This window comes from Onychostoma macrolepis, chromosome 07, assembly GCF_012432095.1.
Source record: "Onychostoma macrolepis isolate SWU-2019 chromosome 07, ASM1243209v1, whole genome shotgun sequence".
NCBI classification, from domain to species: domain Eukaryota; kingdom Metazoa; phylum Chordata; class Actinopteri; order Cypriniformes; family Cyprinidae; genus Onychostoma; species Onychostoma macrolepis.
Window position 1 is genome coordinate 43,345,748 of NC_081161.1, and position 20,588 is coordinate 43,366,335.

At 40.1% G+C, this 20,588-nt stretch overlaps 1 protein-coding gene, 1 long non-coding RNA gene and 2 pseudogenes across 2 annotated transcripts; 3 read left to right on the forward strand and 1 right to left on the reverse strand.

Moving 5' to 3' along the window:
* The first annotated feature begins 356 nt into the window (after window positions 1–356).
* Window positions 357–3,000, forward strand: LOC131544868 (uncharacterized). Its single transcript, XR_009272258.1, has 3 exons — window positions 357–393; window positions 646–753; window positions 2,951–3,000. It is a non-coding gene; the product is annotated as an uncharacterized LOC131544868 (long non-coding RNA).
* A 1,573-nt stretch (window positions 3,001–4,573) lies between these two features.
* On the forward strand, window positions 4,574–4,958 carry LOC131544846 (histone H4-like; annotated as a pseudogene).
* Window positions 4,959–5,321: 363 nt separating this feature from the next.
* LOC131544843 (histone H2B) lies at window positions 5,322–5,726 on the forward strand. The gene has a single exon (XM_058783340.1). It carries the CDS (start codon window positions 5,328–5,330, stop codon window positions 5,700–5,702), a length of 375 nt encoding a protein of 124 aa, XP_058639323.1. The 5' UTR covers window positions 5,322–5,327; the 3' UTR covers window positions 5,703–5,726.
* A 281-nt stretch (window positions 5,727–6,007) lies between these two features.
* LOC131543880 (carcinoembryonic antigen-related cell adhesion molecule 5-like) lies at window positions 6,008–17,319 on the reverse strand (annotated as a pseudogene).
* Between the last annotated feature and the right edge of the window lie 3,269 nt (window positions 17,320–20,588).

Sequence of the window (20,588 nt, forward strand, 5' to 3'; positions counted from 1 at the left end):
TTTTTTCCTCTGGTGATTTGTATTGTATACCCATAATGCAATGCACAGTGCCGTAGATTCCCATTCTCTATCTCCAAGCTTCACGCTCTCACACCGTGTCTACAATGGATGCGACAAAGTGACTTAAAAATCATTTGAACTTTTTGTCAGTATGTCATAAATAGAACGAGGCATCAGATTACTGTCAGGGATTTGTTGTGTCGTGCCGCACTGCATCCAGTGTAGACAACATCATATAATAATAGGTTATATTGTATTTTGTTGCGCCGTCCGGTGTAGACACGGTGTTAGAAATCGTATTAAATATCGTTACATATGATGTATGTATGATGCCATCCATAACTGATAGAACGTTTCTATTTCAGAGACTGAAAATCATCAATAAACCAAAAGGTAATTATAACTTATTTCAAGAATAAGAATAAGAATAACAAGAATAAATAAAAATGCATCTGTGACTTAATATTGCTTCTTATTTTTCAGTGAAAGTTGAAAGTTCTCATTAAACACATTGCTTTCTTCTCATCTTTGTGCATTTTCAGATGTTGTGCATATTTATGAATCAAAATGTTTAACTTTATCTTTCTTTAACTTTTTAACATCAAATTAACATATTAATTGGTTGTCTTCTTTCTCTTTTTTTAGTTTGGTTTAGCTCCAACCCCAATTAAGCAGACCTGAGCAGCTGATCAAGTATCACCAGAAACTCTGCAGAAGGTTGGTCCTCCATGCCCAGGACTGGACACCAGTGTTGTAAGTCATCTATCTAGAAGTCATCCTGCCTCTCTGAATTGTCATGTTCAGAATAGATTGCATCAACATTGTCTCTCAAGGTCCACTTACATGCAGAGTTTTGCTCCAACATAGTGCAGTGCACCTGAACAAACTAATCAAGTTTTTCAGTTTTACTAACTATAAAGTCACAAACAGGTGAGTGTGATCAGGTGTGGACCTAAACTCTGGGTGTGAATCACTCAGGTCCCTTGCTCAGTAGTCAGTGGTTAAGGGCTGTCTCAGTCACAAAATTTAGTTTGCTCCCTAAAAAAATATGCAATATTTGACTCATATTCAACGATGCTATTATCTTTTTTCCCCTTTTGTTTGTGTGTCAATCACAGCTAAATAAAACCAAAGGCCATTCAGCCACAGGTCACTGCATCTTTTGCTGTGTAAGTTTTTTTTTGTTTGTTTTTTTAATGTCAAACACATTTTCAGTATTTATATTTGGTTTGGTTTGTATAACCATTTTAGAGTCACCGTTTCGGTACGGTTCTTATGTACTATCCTTTTAACATTTCAGCAGCTGACTTTTTTTAGTACTTGCACAGTAATTTTAATTGTACCACATTTGCAATGCATATTGCAACCAAAGACTTAAACTACTTCAGTCTATGTGCATTGAATTTATTTAATACACGAGTTTCACAATTTGAGTTGAATTACTGAAATAAATGAACTTTTCCACAACATTCTAATTTATTGAGATGCACCTGTATATAGCAGGGCTCCAGACTAACTTTTGAGAGCAGTGGCACCAGTTATACAGATGGTGGCGCCAGAAGCAGATTTGGTAAAGCTGGGGGTGGTGTGTTGGGGGTATTAAAAATAAAAATAATTAAATCATAAAATTATTATAATTTTGCGTTAATAAGTGTAGTTACTAGTAATATTACACATTTATTTCTTGGTAATGCACATTTGACAGTAAAGCACTGAGCTTGAATTGGGAAGCACAAAATTTACTTTTATTAACAACAGTAACGTGCAAAATGTAAGTTTTATATAGAAAATTAACATATTCTACTCTTATTAAATGTACCATTATTTGTTTGTAGTATTATATGGAACTGACCAACAACTTCAGTGATTATAAAAGGAGCTCTCTTGCTTTGTGTGATTCAGTCAGAGGAGTTTGTTTTTCAGTGCACTTTGTGACTTTTCTTACTTCATACACAAAAAAGAGCAAATATTTTACAAAATTTGATTTCTTGATGATTTAAAATTTTATAATAGTGATTTTATCATTTCAAAATATAAAGTAAAAAGTACAAATGAATAACTAATAAGCCTATAAGTGTTCCTCTGCCACCATCTACTGGTTATAGTGGTAATTTGATGCCCCTTTTTAATTTTTTATTTTACAAGTGTTTGTTTACCACAAAGTATATTTTGGTCATTCCTTTAAAAATAACATTTTAATTGTATGCTTTTTAAAGTTTTAAAGTGCTGTAAATAGTTGTGTAAAATACTTAAATGTGCTTGAATTTCTCTCTCAAAAGGATGTACAAACCCTAAAATGCATAATGTAATGAAATTCAACTATTTCTGCCACAACACCATGGTTATAGTTAGCATTACTACTTCTGGTTATATGTCAGCGTTGTTTGACCTGTTTATAACAGATTTCTGTGCAGAATTTGAATGCTTCTCACTGGATCTTGCAGCACTGTGCAGTAACAGTGTCGCGAAATCAACACTGCTTCCTGAGTAAACCTGTTCTGAGCTCGGAGAAGTTTGATTGCTCTGCGCTGATCCGAGCTGATAAATGGTCCGTGCTGCACAGCTCAAACGAGTAGCGCGGTTTCACTAGCTTTTGTTTCGCTTGATGTTTCTCATATGCAACAGAAATAGCAGCACTTATGAGGTGGGGCAACGTAGTGGTCATGCTAGTGTGATTGCTCACAAAATTTAGTCGCACCGGCAGACAAAGCGGTCACAAAATGCAACCATTTGGTTGCAGTCTGGAGCCCTGTATAGGAAGTGACCAAAAACTGTGTTGAAAATTCTAGAAAATTGTTCTTATCCTGTGAGTCTCCACTCTTTTGTGCCCTGAGGTGCCCAAACAGTAGGGAAAACTTGTATGTACTTTTACATTTTGGACAACCATTGTTTTTTTATTATTATTATTTTTACATTTACATTTTGGTTATTGTTTTCTTTCTCACTTTAGATGCTGGTGAAAAAACCGCCAGGCTAAAGCATTCAAAGTGGAAACTTCTGTTGTGGCTCAATAATCCAGGATTGTGACGGTGGAAGGAGCAGAAGAACCAGAGGATCAGAGATCAGGCAGAGATCTACCGGTGCGCCTGAGGAAACAGATCTACCTCATGTCTTAGTTAAACCAAAGATTCTCATCACTCACCTCCATGCCGTTCCAAACCTGTAAGACTTTTGTTCATCTTTGAAACATAAATGTATATCTTTTTAATGAAATCTGAGAAATTTCTGCCCCTCCATTTCACAGTTTATGCAACTACCACTTTCAAGCCTCAGAAAGGTAATAAATACATCATTGAAGTAAACCCATGTGACTCCAGTTGTTTAATCTCAATTTATGAAGTGATATGAATGTTTTGTGTGCACAAAAAACTTTGCATTTTTATTTACAAAATAACATGTTCACGAGAGCACCATGATGCATCACTGTTGGGTTGGCATGAGAGCTGGCCATCTCATGGTGCTTTTGTGAAAATGCTTTGGAGATTTGTGAATAAAGACATACTATTTTTGTTATTGCTGTTTTTTTGCGTACACATGGCATCTGTTAAAAATATCTTCATTTGTGTTCTGCACAAAAGGGTCTTATGGGTTTGGAGCGACATGAGGGTAAGTAATTAATGACATAATTTACATTTTTGGGTGAAATATGTTCTAATGTGGCTATAATTGGTCATTGTTATGTTTTATAAACATTTTCAATATTTTAAAGATTTATTGTTTTGAAAAATGATGTTTATACAGTCTACCTTTGTTGGTAACACTTTACAAAAAGGTGTCATTTGTTAACATTAGTTAATGTATTAACTAACATGAACAAACAATGAACAATGCATTTATTACACTATTTATTAATCTTTGTTAATGTTAGTTAATGAAAATACAGTTGTTCATTGTTTATTCATGTTAGTTCACAGTGCAGTGATGTTAACAAACACAACTTGTGATTTTAATAATGCATTAGTAAATGCTGAAATTAACATTAACTAAGATTAATAAATGCTGTAGAAGTATTGTTCATTCTTAGTTCATGTTTACTAATGTTATTAACTAATGAACCTTGTTGTAAAGTTTTACCCTTTTGTTAATATCAATACCTCTGTGATTATGACGTATACGCACCTTTCACTTTTCCGGTTGCCACGACGTAACTTTGGTCACCAGATTACGTTGCGGTTACGTAACAGTTACGTATTTTTGTTAGCTGGGATTACTATAATTCAGAATATATTATAGTATTAGAGCATGTTAAAATAACAAGGTTGACGGTTCTAGGTTTTAAATTAGTGCTGTTAACGGAATTAAGGACAGTTCAAGAGGTCAGAAATACTTTTATTGTTGTGCTATTAAATATTTAATTTAAAAAATGTAATTATTTAAACCCATTTATTTCCAAGTTTCTGCAATGAGCGTTGTACAGTACTCTACTCGGATTAGATGTAACGAGTGACGTTTAGTAGAACCGCCCATGGTCGTGGTTTCACCTAGGTCCTGTAGCGAAGTATAAACTACCCTTCTTTTCAGTTGATTTTTACAGATTTATTTCGTTCGTGTGAACTTCTAAACAGTTGTCGACATGTCTGGAAGAGGAAAAGGCGGTAAAGGGCTCGGAAAGGAGGCGCTAAGCGTCACCGAAAGGTTCTTCGGGATAATATCCAGGGAATCACTAAACCCGCTATTCGGCGTCTTGCTCGCCGCGGCGGCGTCAAGCGTATTTCTGGGCTGATCTACGAGGAGACGCGCGGTGTGTTGAAGGTGTTTCTGGAGAACGTTATTCGTGATGCTGTGACCTACACCGAGCACGCTAAAAGAAAGACCGTCACCGCTATGGATGTTGTGTATGCGCTGAAACGACAGGGACGCACTCTGTACGGATTCGGAGGTTAAGAGATTTCTGAACAAAGCTAAACCCCAACGGCTCTTTTAAGAGCCACCCACCTTTTCACTCAAAGAACAAATTTCCAAATGGTAAAACCATTCGTCTTTTCTGCAGCTTAAGTCTGTTTATAATAGTTGGACTATCGTTTTTAGTGTTCATATTGTTCAAATTGTTCAAATGACAATATTTCAGTCACATTGTAACGAAAAATGCGGGAAAATCAAACAAAGAAACGGAAACGATTGATGATGAGGCGATGGGAGGGATTTACACTTTAAAGAAACTGATTGGCTTTAATGTGGCCAATGAAATTATTCTGTGGGTTGGTCCATTGGAGATACCAATCACAGTTCGCCATTTTCCTTTTAGGAATTAGCATAGGACAGTGCATTAAAAACCCACGTGGTATAACGTAAATCTGTTCTAATCGAGTAATTCTGAAGTGAGCATCATGCCTGAACCCGCGAAGTCCGCGCCTAAGAAGGGCTCAAAGAAGGCCGTCACGAAGACCGCCGGTAAAGGAGGAAAGAAGCGCAGGAAGTCCAGGAAGGAGAGCTATGCTATCTACGTGTATAAAGTGCTGAAGCAGGTTCATCCTGATACCGGGATCTCTTCTAAGGCGATGGGCATCATGAACTCTTTCGTCAACGACATCTTCGAGCGCATCGCCGGTGAATCGTCTCGTCTCGCTCACTACAACAAGCGCTCCACCATCACATCGAGAGAGATCCAGACCGCCGTGCGTCTGCTGCTGCCCGGGGAACTGGCCAAACACGCCGTGTCTGAGGGCACCAAGGCTGTCACCAAATACACCAGCTCGAAGTAAAGATCGTCTGATCTGATCAGCGACCTAAAGGCTCTTTTAAGAGCCACCCATGCTGTCTTTAAAAGAGCTTTGCAGCATTTTAATCGAGATGACTCGAAATTCGAAAAAAAAAGGGTTAACATATTAGATACAAGTAAAGTAATAGACTTGATCTGAAAGTCACTTTTTATTTATTTTTTTATTTGTCAGCACAGGGTCAGGAGACTATAAAAGCAGAATAACACACTAAAATAGTTGTTTAATGAAAGGATAAATTATATAAGGTAAATCAAACATATTGACACATTTTTAAAAACATGTTAATATTAGATTGAAGTTTCTTCGGTCACTGCATACTGGCTTTGGTCTTCTGCAGATTGAACTGTGAAAAACAAAAAAAATATATATTTTTTTTAGTTTGTAAAAAAGACAGATAGAGGGGGAGAGATCAGACAGAAGTTGTACCTCTCGCTCTGCAGCATTTGAACAGCAGCACGACTGTTGACAGCAGATACGGACAAGCTGCCAGAAGAAAACTGAGGATGCTGAAGACAGAAATCTGGCGTTCTGACAGTGAAAAACAGATAGACAAGCAAATGGAAACACATTACTAAACAATATAGCTGCATATTAAAGGCCTAGTGTACATAAATATAACTTTTCCACAAACTAAATTAGCATAACATTGTTTACACATGCATCCTCAGTGTTTATGTGCTTTAATCAAAAAATCTCTTCCTCAACGGTAACAGACATGCTGAAGAATGAAATGTAGGCCAGGTTTTGCCTTGTATGCATTGATGGTAATTTAATTCAATGTTTTAAGGGGATACACCAATCTCCTCACACCAAAATGCTGTGCTTTACACTAACCACATATGAGCACATTCAGCTGATTTTAAAAGAAAAACAATTCATTTATTTACAGTCATATCTTGACAGGAACACCACTAAAATGCTTGAACTGATTTTAATGCTGTTGAGTGAGTGTAATTACAGCACTCTTAATATTATTAAATAATAGCTACATTGGTTATGATGATTTCACTTGTAGTTGGCTACTATAACAGCACAATATGCAGTATGTTCGACATGATTTGATACTTTTGTTCATGCTCTCTAAGAGTGCTTACAGACCTGTAGATTGTTTTGCTTTGTTTCGAAACAACGATTAATTTGTTACATTGTTGAATTTTCTTCTTGGTTCGGTTCGCTTTCACAAGGCAACATTGCAAAGCGTACCAAACTGTGTTTATGCAAGTCACATATGAGTAAAGCCAGTGCTCAATTTGAGCCGGATCCTACTGGATCCTGTTCTGGAAAATGTCAGATTTTGGATTTTTGCGTTCCGGTATTTTTTTTTAAAGATCCGGCATTAACAAGTGCATTAGATTGTGACAGTGCTTGCATGCGTGCATACGAGACAGAGCGTTTGCGGTCACAGTTGCCAACTCTCGTGAGACAAATAAGCAACCGCAGCTTCAAAAATAAGCCCAAAACAAGCCCAATATATTTTTTTCCGATAATTTATTATCATCAATATGATTTATTATCAATACATGAGCCTGCAACATATTAAACTGAAACCACTATTTTTATCTGAAAAGCAAAATCAGAAGCTAGTTTACAAAAATCAGCAAACTGCAACAAAAGTGGGAACAAAACTCATCTCCAATCACCTGTGAGCAGAATAGGATTGGAGAGATGGAAAAGGAGAAAAACACAAGAGCTTCAAAGGGGAGCTGTAACATAGCCACATATTTAAAGCCTAAAATATATAGGGGTCATTCTATGGTCTACAGAAATATTACACTTGAAAAAAAAACTTGGTTACAATTTGTTTCATATTTTAAAAAGAAACAATGTGTTATTTTAACAATTACACCTTCTTGAGCCATCAATGTGGCAATATTTGTTTTTAATTAATTATAAAGAATTCCAAGCACCACAAAACTGCTCGTCCCCACAGCCATGTACAGAGGGAAAGTGCTTTATTTTCAGGTCAAAAACATTTAAAATACAATAATGTATACATGACTATCAAATAAATGACATAAAAAACAAAACAAAATGCCAAATAAATATTATAGAAAAATATATTATATGAAATTATATATTAAATTATAATATATTTTATATTAAAAAGAAATTATTATATTATAAAATAATAATTAAGCTGTAATTTATGTGTATTCATGAAGTCAAAAGGTAATATAATGTGGTCTAAGTTTAAATGTAAAAAAAAAAAGAAATACATTTTAAGACATCTTGCCATACCAGTCTATTCGAATCAAATGTATTTACTCTTAGTATTAGGATATGACTACTTGTTTTTATTACAGTTTTGATAATTAATACATTACAAAAATATTGTAAAAATTAGGCTAAAAGAAAGTCATCCCACTCCTCTACGTCTACTTCTATCATCTCTTGGATTACAGCGTCACACATCTTCTTTTTGAATGTGATTTTTCTCCAATGAAGGGGCAGAACATATAGCAAATTACGCTATGGCACTTATATTATTGCCCTGGTTGGCTATTAACTGCGAGCAGACAGAGTGTCAATCAATGCATTGGAGAATATGGCGAACATAAATAAAGAAACAAAGTTGCTTGTCAGATTTCCCTAACAAGCAACCATATTTTTTTAAATAAACCAAAAAAACCGCAACCCGCGAACAGGGATTTCTTCACGCAACTTTACAAAAAAAAAGGCCCAAATTCGCGAACAATATGCGGATTTGGCAACTGTGTTTGCACGTTTATGTAGATGCATTTGGAGCATGATTTGTAGATTATGTATTGGTCCTCAACATATTATTGACCAATCAGGTTTCTTAAATTCAAAATTGCTCTCGTTGATTGGTGCTACTGCTTAACCCACTCTCTCCAAAAGTTCCATTGCTCAAAAAACATTTGTTTTGTGAGCAGCGGAACGTTTGGAGAGAGTTTAATAATACCAGAAATAATACCAAATAAAGTGAAATATTATAATGTATAAACACTGTAAATAATCATAGCCTAGTTCCCCTCACTCCAAAACAAATTTAAATGTAATGGTATGCAGAACAGATCAAGTATGAAAAAAATATAAAGCTAAAGAAACCAAAACAAAGCGAAACGTCTCGGTTACGTATGTAACCCTCGTTCCCCGAAGGAGGGAACGGAGACGTCACGTCATAGTGACTGACGTACATGGGATCTCGCCTGAGAGCCCAATCACCTTCGAGTGTTAACAAAACAAGCCAACGCATGGGCACCTAGCCCAGCACCTAGCCCAGGGCTGACCTTGGGCAAACACACGAGTGCTGGACCTGGCGTCTGGCGCTCCGCCACGCCTGACTGCCGAGGGTGCGGGAGGAAATTCAACAGGGTTCGCCAAGGGGAACTGAACTGAGAAGCAGTAAAAGCGCACGTATCCGGTTCGGGAATGGCTCAGCAAGCGTGATCGACACCAAGCGGGTCCGGTGTTACTGGCCACCTGAGGCGAGTACACAGGAAAACACAGGCTCTACACGGAGATTATAGAGAATCTCGCAAACATGTTAGGTGTCGCTCAGCCGGCTGCTCTACAGATGTCTGCTATCGTGGCGCTAGGACTATAGCCTCCACTATCCAGTGGGCAAGTCTTTGTTTGGAGACAGCCTTTCCCTTCTGCTGTCCTCTGAAACAGACAAAGAGCTGTTCTGAGGTCCTGAATGCGGCCCACGTAAACGCGCAAGCGCGGACGGGACAGAGCAGATCAATGGCTGGGTCTGCCTCCTCCTGGGGCAGCGCTCGCAAGTTCACCACCTGATCCCTAAAGGGCGTAGTGGGCATAGGCGGGGGAAGTGGGGGTGCTGAGGGTGCTGCAGCACCCCCTGTTTTTTTCTGTGGGCAACTGTTTAACTGTTGGGAGGGGAAAAAAATCAGAGTGTCTATTTAAATCAGCCTCTACACTAAGTGCAAATAGTTCGCTGTGTTTGGCAGAGGCTATTTACACTAACTCCACTCACCAACGTGTAATTGGACTAGTCAACATTAAAAAAGACGGAGCTCAGTCGTTAACTCCAGTGGCGCAGGTGGTCAAGTGTGTTTAATACTCTTTTTGACGCGATTGACCCGGGTTTGAATCCGCCCTTTGGCAAACTTTTTTTCTCCCTTTTCACATTTCAAATCACATCAGAAAAACATTTATTTTTATTAAAAATAGGAAATAGATTAGGAAATAATAAAAAAGTTGAAAATAAAGTATCAGGTAGGGTTAGGATAGGTGTAGGGAGGGCTTTTGTCCCAACCAAGGTGTCATCCATTTAATAATTTGAATTAAAATTAAGATTTACACTGAATAAGTCATTATTGCATAATGTTTTATAATGTATTACAATACTGAGGTGCAGATAATTCCCACTATTTGCAATAAGTAATTAGCAGAATATCCTGTTATTTTAACATGGTATAAATAGAATCTATAGCTATTTGCACTTAGTGTAAATAGCATATCACTAAAAAATACTGCTATTTTCACTTAGTGTAGCATCTATTGTATTAAACTGATGCATACTTGATGCGCACATTGCGTGCATTCTGTCATGCCAAATCATGCATGCAGCACTGCCTATACTTGCTTTTATGTTTGTGAATGTTATGTTTGTGTTGTGGGATCTATAGGTTGTGGCTAAGTGATATGTCTTAAAAGTGTAACAGAAATCTCATGGATGTAATGAAAAAAACAAGGCGACAGGGATAGGCCGAAGGGGAGGACCTTGTACTGATATGCTTGCCCTTCGAACGCCAATCGAAGAAACGGTCTGTGTCGAGGGAGGATCGAGACATGAAAGTAAGCGTCCTTCAGGTCGATCGCTGTGAACCAATCGAAAGGACGGATGCACTGAAGATGCATTTCTGCGTCAACATCCTGAACAGGAGCTTGTGAAGGGCCCGGTTCAGAACTCGCAGGTTCAAGATTGGTCGTAACCCACCACCTTTCTTGGGTACAATGAAGTAAAACCCCGACCTCCGACGTCCGACGGACTGTATCGCGTCCTTCACCAGCAGGACCGCGATCTCTGCACGCAAGACAGGAGCATCTTTGTCCAGCACAGAGGTGAACCGAATGTCCCTGAACTTGGGAGGGCGCTGGGCGAACTGAATCGCATAGCCGAGTCTGATGGTTCTTGTGAGCCAGCGAAACTCGGGAGTGCTAGCCAGGCCCCCAGAAACCAAACAAGCGGAACCACCGATGTACACGCAGTGGGGCAGGGAAGTGGAACACAGGGACCCGACCCGGAAGACAGTGCGTCCCAGGGTGGGGTCTGAGTGTGCGGTGCGACACTTACCAGACTCCACAGCTGGGCAGGGGGCGCGTGAGGAGGCATCGCGTCCTGGAACCAGACCTTGCTGCCCACTGGCGAAAGGAGAGGGGGACGGGAGTGCGGGGACTGTGTCTCGTGCACTGCCATCTTCGCCCTCTTGGGACCCGGAGAGAAAGGAAACTGTTCTTTTTTTGAGGTTTTGGGTACCAGCCAGTGGTGGAACAGAACAAAAAGGAAAGAAAAGATTCTCCACGCGGCCCTTCTCCGGGGAAAGAAGTGGTGCGGTCACCATCTCCTGAAGAGCAGGATCCAAGGACTCCGGGTAACCCGTCTCAGGGACACCACCTGCCCTGGTGCTTCACGGGCCCTCGGCGACGAGCAGACGGAGCGACTGCAGCCAGCGGTGGGGTGGAGACAGCAGCAGAACACCGGGGCAGGATATGACGGAACGTCTGCCTCTGTGCGGCGGGGAACTGTTGGGCAAAGCCCTCCACCGCTTCGCCAAATAGGCCGGCCTCAGAGATCAGGGAGTCCAAGAAGCAATGCTTGTCATTCTCCCTCATATCTGCCAAGGTCAGCCATAGGTGGCGCTCCCGGACCACTAATGTGGACATTGTCTGACCCGGGCCATCGCTGCGCGCAGTTCCTGCAACACACCTGGGTCAGCACCACCCTCGTGCAGCTGCTTTAACGCCTTGGCCTGGTGGACCTGCAGGAGGGCCATGGCATGCAGAGCGGAAGCGGCCTGTCCAGCAGCACTGCAAGCCTTGGCCAGCAGAGTGGACGAGAACTTACAGGCCCTGGACGGAAGGTGTGGATTACCCCTCCAAGCAGCGGCGCTTTGCGGACAGAGCTGCATGGCAATAGTGCGCTCGACCGGGGGGGATCTCCACATACCCATGGGCCGCCCCACTGTCGAGGGTGGTGAAGACGGAGGAGGCACTAAGCCTGTTTCGGGCAGAAAAAGGTGCCCTCCAAGACCTAGTCACCTCCAGGAAGAATGGAACTGGAGGAGGCTGCTGGCGATCGGCCTGCGCCCCCAGGAACCAATCCTCCAGTCTCGAGTGATCGGGAGAAGGACGAGGCCTCCAGTGCAGCCCGACGCTCTCGGCGGCCTGGGAAAGCATAGCAGTCAGCTCTGGATCTGACTCGGGCAACGCCACTTTTCCTGACGGAGGCAGCACAGCCGAATCATCATCTCCAGAGTCTAGCTCGTCCTCCGATGCAGCGATCGACATCCTGTCATCCGCTGGCGTTCTGAAGGAGATGCTGGGCCCTGCCCTGTCCGAGGATCCAGCGAGCTCGTCCGGAAACACCAGATGGTGCGATGTGTTGGAGGAATGAGAGGCCTGCGGAGACGCACTTGACGGGGAAGCTCTCACCGTGATCCTCAGATCACCCACCTGAGAGACGGAGGAACTAGAACGGGGAATGGCGAGGGGGATATCCCCTCATTTGACAAGGAGGTATCTGGATCGCAACATCGCAATGGTCATGTTCCCGCAATGAGAACATGACTCATCCATGAGCGCGGCTTCAGCGTGCTGATAGCCCAAGCACTAGACACAGCGATCGTAACCGTTAGATGAAGCCAGGAAACTACCACATCCAGAAACACACGAGTGGGAAGCCATCTTCAAAAAGACGCCTGTCGCTCGTGGAGCTCTTTTAGATATTGCTCTTTTAGAAAGGAAAAATGTTGAAGTGCCCAGGAGAGGTCGCAGCGCGACCGCAGAATGAGATCTGCAGCACACTCAGATAAAGCAGCAGCACTGGGCAGCAACCTCCACTTACGCGCCATCACACCAACACTGCGAAACGCTGTCTTGCAGACACTATCGGAGATTCGCAGAAGGTTGATATGCATCTGCACACGCTCTCTTTTTATACCTGCGCTGCAGGGAGCGGTGCGCGTGGCAAAGCACGCACACCAACTGTCATTGGCTCGTTTTGTTAACACTCGAAGGTGATTGGGCTCTCGGGCGAGATCCCATTTACATCAGTCATTATGACGTAACGTAGAACGTGACTGACTGAAAGGTAACTGAAAGCACAAATCCAAATGTTTCCATATCCGCAATGTTTTTCAATGTTAAACTATTATTTATAATGTAGACTTGGCTTCATGCGCGTTCGTATATCGACGGAAAAAAATCATCCTCTTCACATATGCGCAAACATGTTCTTGGCATAACAGCAGCTGTAGACCGGTTATACTGTGGAATCTTTATTGATATGTTTGGCTGAATGTATTTTATTTTGACAATGAACAGACTGCGATGGCAAGTTTGAATTGCTAGAAGGTGGTGTGTGTGTTGACCCAAATTGACCCCCAACTTGGGTCAATTTGGGTTAAAAAAAATTAAAAAAATTAAAAACCCAGGTGTAACCCAGTGTGTTATGTGAAATAATAAACATAGCTGTCAGTAACTGATTGCTCTTCAATAAAATCTCAATAAGATCCAGCTGTTTGGTGACTGTCTTCTCTCTTTTTTACAGTAGTAGAAACCCTCATGTGACTTTGAGACAGTTATGATGTGTCTCTCCTGTCGTCAGGATCATTGGACTATAAATAACATGATCTTCCCAAGGATCCTAATGCTAGGAAAGTGCTTTTTTATCTTCAACTATGTGGATGTCTCAGTAGAACATTATTTGTTTATTCAGTTCACAGTGGATTCTTTGGAACATCAGTTGCAGTTTTGGCGCAGGTTTTGCAAACAGAATTTTACTGTAAGATATGGACCTGACAGTAATACCACAACATGTAAGTAACCGTGTTCATTCTTGCCTAATCTTAAATTATATTCAGAATGCGATCAAAGAATGCTCCCTTTATAATCAGTGGAGTTTATTATCAATGACATAGTCTACACTGCAAAATGAATCTCTTATTTACATTGTGTTTGCACTGTTAGTTATGACGAAGTCATTTGTGAAAGTTCAAAACTCAACGAGATCACTGCAATTATGCGCTCAGCAGTCTGTCATCGGCTACATTGCTCATCACTGTAACTTTTCATGCGACAGGAGAATAACAGATATGAATGGATAAAATCAATTAATCATGTAGTGATCAGAAACAGGACTCACCATGATGTTGTACAGTGATGTTGAGAGGATGAGCTTTAACATTTACCCACAGTGCATCACTGTATTGTGTGTAGTAGACTGGTTTTCCTCTTCCAGCTCTACACCAGTACTGGCCTCCATCAGACACTGAATCAATCTTCACTCTGTAGGAGTTTGTTTCTGTCTTTGTCTCAGAGTTCAGTGTGTGTTTTTCCAGTAAAAGTCCCATCCAGCGGCCGGATCCATGCGACAGGTCAAAGTCACTGCGTTTCCTGTCAGCGCAGCTCCTGCAGGATATGATGTGAGTTCAGGCTTTGGCTTCAAATCTGCAAGAGAACAAGAACATATTCAGATCCTGAAGAGTCAGAGTTAGAAAAATCATTGATTATTTGTCTGCCTCAGAAAAATTATTCAGACATTTATGCATCCTGCACATTGAACAATAAGATTATTCTGTATAAAAACAGGCATGTTTGCCCAGAAAATAACAACTTAAATGAACATGGTTACGTTTTACTTGTTTGTGCATAAAGTGAACTTGCAACTAAGGTTTCATATGCATGCAGTTCTGCATCTGCATGTATAAGTGCTTCAGCCCTTTAATAAGAACAGAAGTGGTTGTTACAGAAGAGTATAAGAAAAGTGTTGAGCCACAAATACTGTTTTAATTAAGCATTAAACAGATGTGAACATGAACACTCACCTGATACAGTCAGTGTAACAGCATCACTGATGTCTGATCTCTCTCCTCTACAGCTGTATTCACCACTGTAAGACACATAATCAGCTCTGAATCTGTACTCTGCTGCTGTTTGATATGGATAGAAAGTGTTTCCATCTTTAAACCAGCTGTATCTCCACTGAATGTGTCCTGCTCGCTGTATGTCACATGTGAGAGTGACTGTCTCTCCGCTGAACACACGCTGATCTGGAGTCATCTTCACTACAGGTTTTTGTCTTGCTGTATTAATACATTTTTAGTTTGCTTTAGTTTGCTCATAGTTTGAATTGATTACATTAAAAAAATGTTTCCATATATTGGTTGAACATATTGATCAGACACTACTGAATTAATAGGCAGTGTCATGAGGTCATGTGACAGCAATGTCAAATACTACTATTACAATCATTTATCATTGCATAATGTATTCCAAACACTAAAATATTAAAAACAGTAGGAAATATACAGTATGAACTGTACTGTGTAAGCAGCAAGTATTTAATTCTGAACAAAACTACATTCTCTCAACTGGTTGTGTTATCATAATTCAGTGAGTTTATGAGGACAGTGATATTCAACTCACCCCTCACAGAGAGATAAGCAGAGACTAATTGTGATGAGTTTGGTCTTTCATCTCGCTGTCCTCTACACCGGTAATAATCCTCATCAGATGTAATTACTCCTCTGATAGTGAGAGTGTCTCTGTTTACAGTGTAACGACCAAACGTCTGTAACACTGGATTGTTTGTGCTGTATTTATACCACTCATATCTCCACTCAGGTATCCAGTCATATCTCCAGCTATATGTCAGGCCATTTCTCCTTCTCCAGTTACTGTGAGGCTCAATCATACACTTCAGAGTGACTGTCTCTCCAGTGAATACAGGACTGTCTGGTGTCACAATCAGTCTAGATCTGGGTAAATCTGTGAAGAAAGACAAAAACATGAAGTGACTCAAACAGCTCTTTCTGAGAAAAATATTTTGTTAATGTGTAATTAAAATCTAATTCATAATTTTGTCTTATGTTTCATGAGATTTGTTGTGTATTGCTTTTGTCGTGTCATTATTTTTCTGATCTGAGTGTTTTTGAGGAGGCTCTGGCTCCGTCTCGTCCTCAGACAAACGCCTCATCATAGAAAGCAGAATGAAGCTCCTGCTGAAGTAGAGCTGTTGCCCAGTGCTGTTTCATTTACGCAGCACAGGTTTTAGTTTTCTAAAAGTAAATTTCATATTTTTGATTTGCTAAAAGCTCATTTTTTCCCCATGTTTTATTATTATTATTATTATTATTATAGATATTGAGACCCCTTTGATCAGTGCCATTCTATCTCTCTAACTGTTTTAAACACAAGACTACAGCCTGTGTGAATGATGCTTTAGCATGTTAAATAAGATAATTAAACAATTAAACCCTTAAATGTAGTGTGATCATTTTAATTATCAATAGCATTGTAGGACCTCAACAAACGGACACACAAAATTAGTGCGAAAACAGCACAGTCCTTAAAAGAAGTCCTCTACCAGCCGTCTGCGGTCATGAGACTAGTTAACGATTAATCTCAGACCACGGTTTGACCCGTTTCCTGTCAGCGTTTTCTCATCCACTCAGAGGGATGATAATGACTAACTTAATCAGGAAAAACAAAGCTCCTGTGTTTTAAAGAACTGCAAGAGTCTTTCTTGCAACCCGTGGAGCAACCGCGTGATTTAGTCAAGATATAGGGATCCATACATTTCAAACAGGAAAAGGACCATTAAAGGAACTTAAAGCCCTCAGGCCGTCAAAACCACGAGATCTGTAACATGACCATCTGGATGACTCCCGCGTGCTCTGTCTCCAACTTTTCTCTTGCAACAAAAGAAACACTAACTTACACAAATGATCACTAAAGACAATCATTTATTTCCATTGCCATTGATGCAAGTGTATCAACAAATAACATGTTTGATGTCTTACATATATGCTTGATGTTTTATGTTATGCGCGGTGTGCTATATTTCGACCTTATAACTTTCTTTTGAATAGATTGCCGTGTGTAGTATAATATTAGAGCGTATTTAAAATGCAGGAAGTTGGAATTAATGTTATGTCGATGTTCAGTTTCATATGAAGGGTGAATACTTTTATAACCATTTATTCGAAATATCCCTCACATGATGGACGAAGCATTATTTTAATATATGCACGGAAAGAAGCCGTGCGGGGCGTGGCTTCGCCCTGTACAGACAATCTGGTTGGAAGATACCTTTAGTGGGTGGACAGAATCCACCCATTAAAACTCTGTGACACAAAGCTGCTGGAGCTGCTAAAAAAAGAACTGGGCTGCTGCTGCTGCTAACAACTGGGCCGCTGGAAGATCTTTGTGGCTGGAAAACCTTTGCTGCTGGAAAGCCTACAACCTTAACATCAGGTTGACCATCCAAGACTTCAACACTATCAACTTGCAAAGCCTGCAGCATAAGGACTTCAAAGCCTTGCCAGTTGCGCGCGGCCAGGAAGCCACCAATCCAAAAGGATTCCCGAGTGACGTCACGCAACAACGACATCGCAGCCGCAAAATCAGCTCCGGGATTCCCTCAAGCAACCATACAGAGAGCCAGCTCAGCCTTCAAGTCAACTTAATGCAAGTAACCAAACAAAACCATCTCTATTTGCTGAGCTGATGTGAATTAATCTTTAACAGTAAAGTCAAAGCCTCTGTTTGTGACTCCATCAGGTCTGAGAACCTTAAACTTTCTTCAAATCGCAACCCTCTTGCCCGAACGTGTGTATGTGTGTGTGTGTGTATGTTTTGTGTTAGTATTGTATCATAGAATAGTAAATAACTCTCGTTTCATTTATGATGAATGGTTTGGTGCTGTGTTTTTCAAGTTTGAAACTATTTTTCAAATAGTTGCTCAAATAGTTGCTGTTGCTCAAAATTACCCAACAAATTCTGTATTATTATCGGGGCCACGAGATAAACAGAATTGCTAAAATATACTGGTTTAATGCTCGCTGGCTCGAGTCGTTAAGAAAGTATAAATTATACGTTTTGATTAATACCAATTAATCAGATCCAGCAAATCTCTATGATTCGATTCCCTAAAGCTAAAATTCAAATTAAAAGCTTCAATAAAGAGCTAAAATTATTACAGCATGAATGTAACATCTGAATGAAAGTCTCTGACATCAGATCAGTCTCTGTAGCATGTAGCAAAGACAGTTTAGGAGCACTTCGACCTCGGCGCAGTAATATCATCACTCATCAGCTCTTCTGCCATACATTATAGTTATCATTTTTTATCCGCTTAGAAAAACGCCACGATTTATACTCGTGTAACTACTCATGTAACCGTCTTTAAATAGGGAAAACATGGAAGTGTTTGGTGGCTTCTAAATTCACCCCTTTTTGGATCCTAAGGAATGAATGGTGCTAAGCTAAACGCATAGCATAGTTGCGCCGTGCGCTAGAGCGATTAAGTGCACACAGTGAAATGGGAGAGGTACGTATCAACTCGTCTAAGTTGAGGGAAGAACATATTAGAATATGGAAAAACGGTGGTGTTTTCCTTTAAGCTGGTCTTGTGCTGGTCCTAAGATGGTCCTGAGCAGGAGATAGTTGCTTGGGACCAGCACTTGACCAGCTTAAACCAGCTCATGACCAGCTTAAACCAACGAGCATAGTCCGTCTTCGGCACACAAATTAAGATATTTTTGATGCATTCTGACAGCTTTCTGGCCCTCTCATAGACAGCAATGTAAAAATCACGATCAACGTCCAGAAACGTAGCAAGGAGATTGGTAAAATAATTCATGTGACATCAGGGGTTCAAACGTAATTTTACGAAGCTATGAGAATCCTTTTTGTATGCAAAGAAAAAAAAAAAAACTCACTCTAGCACCATTTTGGAGAGTATCCACTAAACACAAACAGCGTACGCTGTTTTGTGTCAGCTGTGCCATGCGGATACATTTTGTACATTATTTACGCTTTGATTTGAACAAAAACAATGCATCCGTGCAGTGCAGCTGACACAGAACAGCATATGTTGTTTGCATTCGGTGGATACTCTCCAAAATGGCGCTAGAGTGATGCGGAGGAGACGAATTATTGAATAAAGTCATCTTTTTTTTTTTTTTTTTGTGTACAAAAAGTATTCTCGTAGCTTCATAAAATTACAGTTGAACCCCTGATGTCACATGGATTATTTTACCAATCTCCTTGCTATATTTCTGGACCTTGATCGTGTTAGGTACATTGCTGTCTATGGGAGGGTCAGAGAGCTGTCAGAATGCATCAAAAATATCTTAATTTGTGTTCCAGAGACGAACAAAGCTTTTACGGGTTTGGAGCGACATGGGGGTAAGTGATTAATGACAAAATTTTCATTATGGGGTGAAGTAACCCTTTAAGTCATTTTAAATGCAGCTTACTTGCGTTGTCAGGTTACTCATGTGCATGCAAAGGGGAAAAGTGGTTATTTTAATGAGCTAATATTTGTGAGTTATCAGCTTACTTGTGTGCATGTAAATGTGAGAGTGACCGTCTCTCCTCTGAACACACGCTGATCTGGCCTCACCTTCACTGTTTTGCTTCCACTGAGTTAATACATATACAAGTAAATATCAATAGATTAAAAATCAAGCATATGCAGTTGTCATTATTTTTGGTTTGTTTTCAGTTTGTGGGTGAACACAGATGTTAGCAGGGGCGTCGTAATGGGGGAAGGTTAGGACGATACTAAGGGCCCTGGCTAGAGAGGGGGACCCAAGTCAATATGCTATTCAGGGGCCCAGAAACCATAGTGGCACACTTTGATTTCAGAAATCATCTCTGGTCATTATTAGAGACAGGATAGATGATTTTACACCAGGCTGTGATCTGCTCCAATTCATCTCTACACTCTGATATATTATAGTGCTGAAACGCATCACTACAATAATAAGTTATTTTGTGAGCTTTAGATAGTAGATATTAGATAATATTTGGGGTCCATATGACTGTATTCACATTCATATATATATATATATATATATAGTTGTTATGCTTAAAACTGAGGGATGTGATGATATAAGAAAAAAACAAATTGACGTACCTTGAGTAAGTCCAGAGTGGCTGCATAACAGCATCAGCACTAAACACAGCACAAAAACAGAAATGAAGCATTTATCATAAAAACATAATGAAACAATACATGGTTGGATGGTTGTTAAATGCAAAATCATGAAAAGTTTAGTAGAGTTTAGTTCGGTTCACTTTTTATTTATGATTAAACTGTAAACGATTATTCTATAAGATAACTGGTTATTGGAATGCACAATACAGATTTATTACACACTTGCCCTATAGGGTCTGCCGTGCTCCCACAATGCTGCACCATTCTTTGTTTCAGTGATTTAACTTAGGCAATAGTGATATGACAAATGTTGTCAACATTTGCAAATACTTGACATACAGTGCCCTCCAAAAGTATTGGAACAGTAAAGACAAAATTGCTCTGTTGGCTGTGGAGTCAACACATTGACAAATATGATTAAAAGATGAATATGAGAAAAAACTACAGAATGTCACATTTTATTATTGGGTGATTCAACACAGAGATGTTTTACCAGCTAAGAAGTTCAGAACTTTTAGAGTTTCATCCCTCTATCTGATGTGAGCATAAGTATCGGAACAGTTGCCTCACAGGTCTTTCTAAGTGGAGAGCAATAGACAGACGGGGAGCATGGCGCGATAAAAATAACGACATAGCTGGTCTCATGGTGCAGACACATCAGCTGTGTCCTGTTGCATTAATTCTTCAGATATTAAAAGCAGGGAATGTCGTATCAG

What these genes read in the sequence shown, in the direction of transcription:
- LOC131544843 (XM_058783340.1), top strand. Translation starts at nt 5,328, where the DNA reads ATGCCTGAACCCGCGAAGTCCGCGCCTAAGAAGGGCTCAAAGAAGGCC.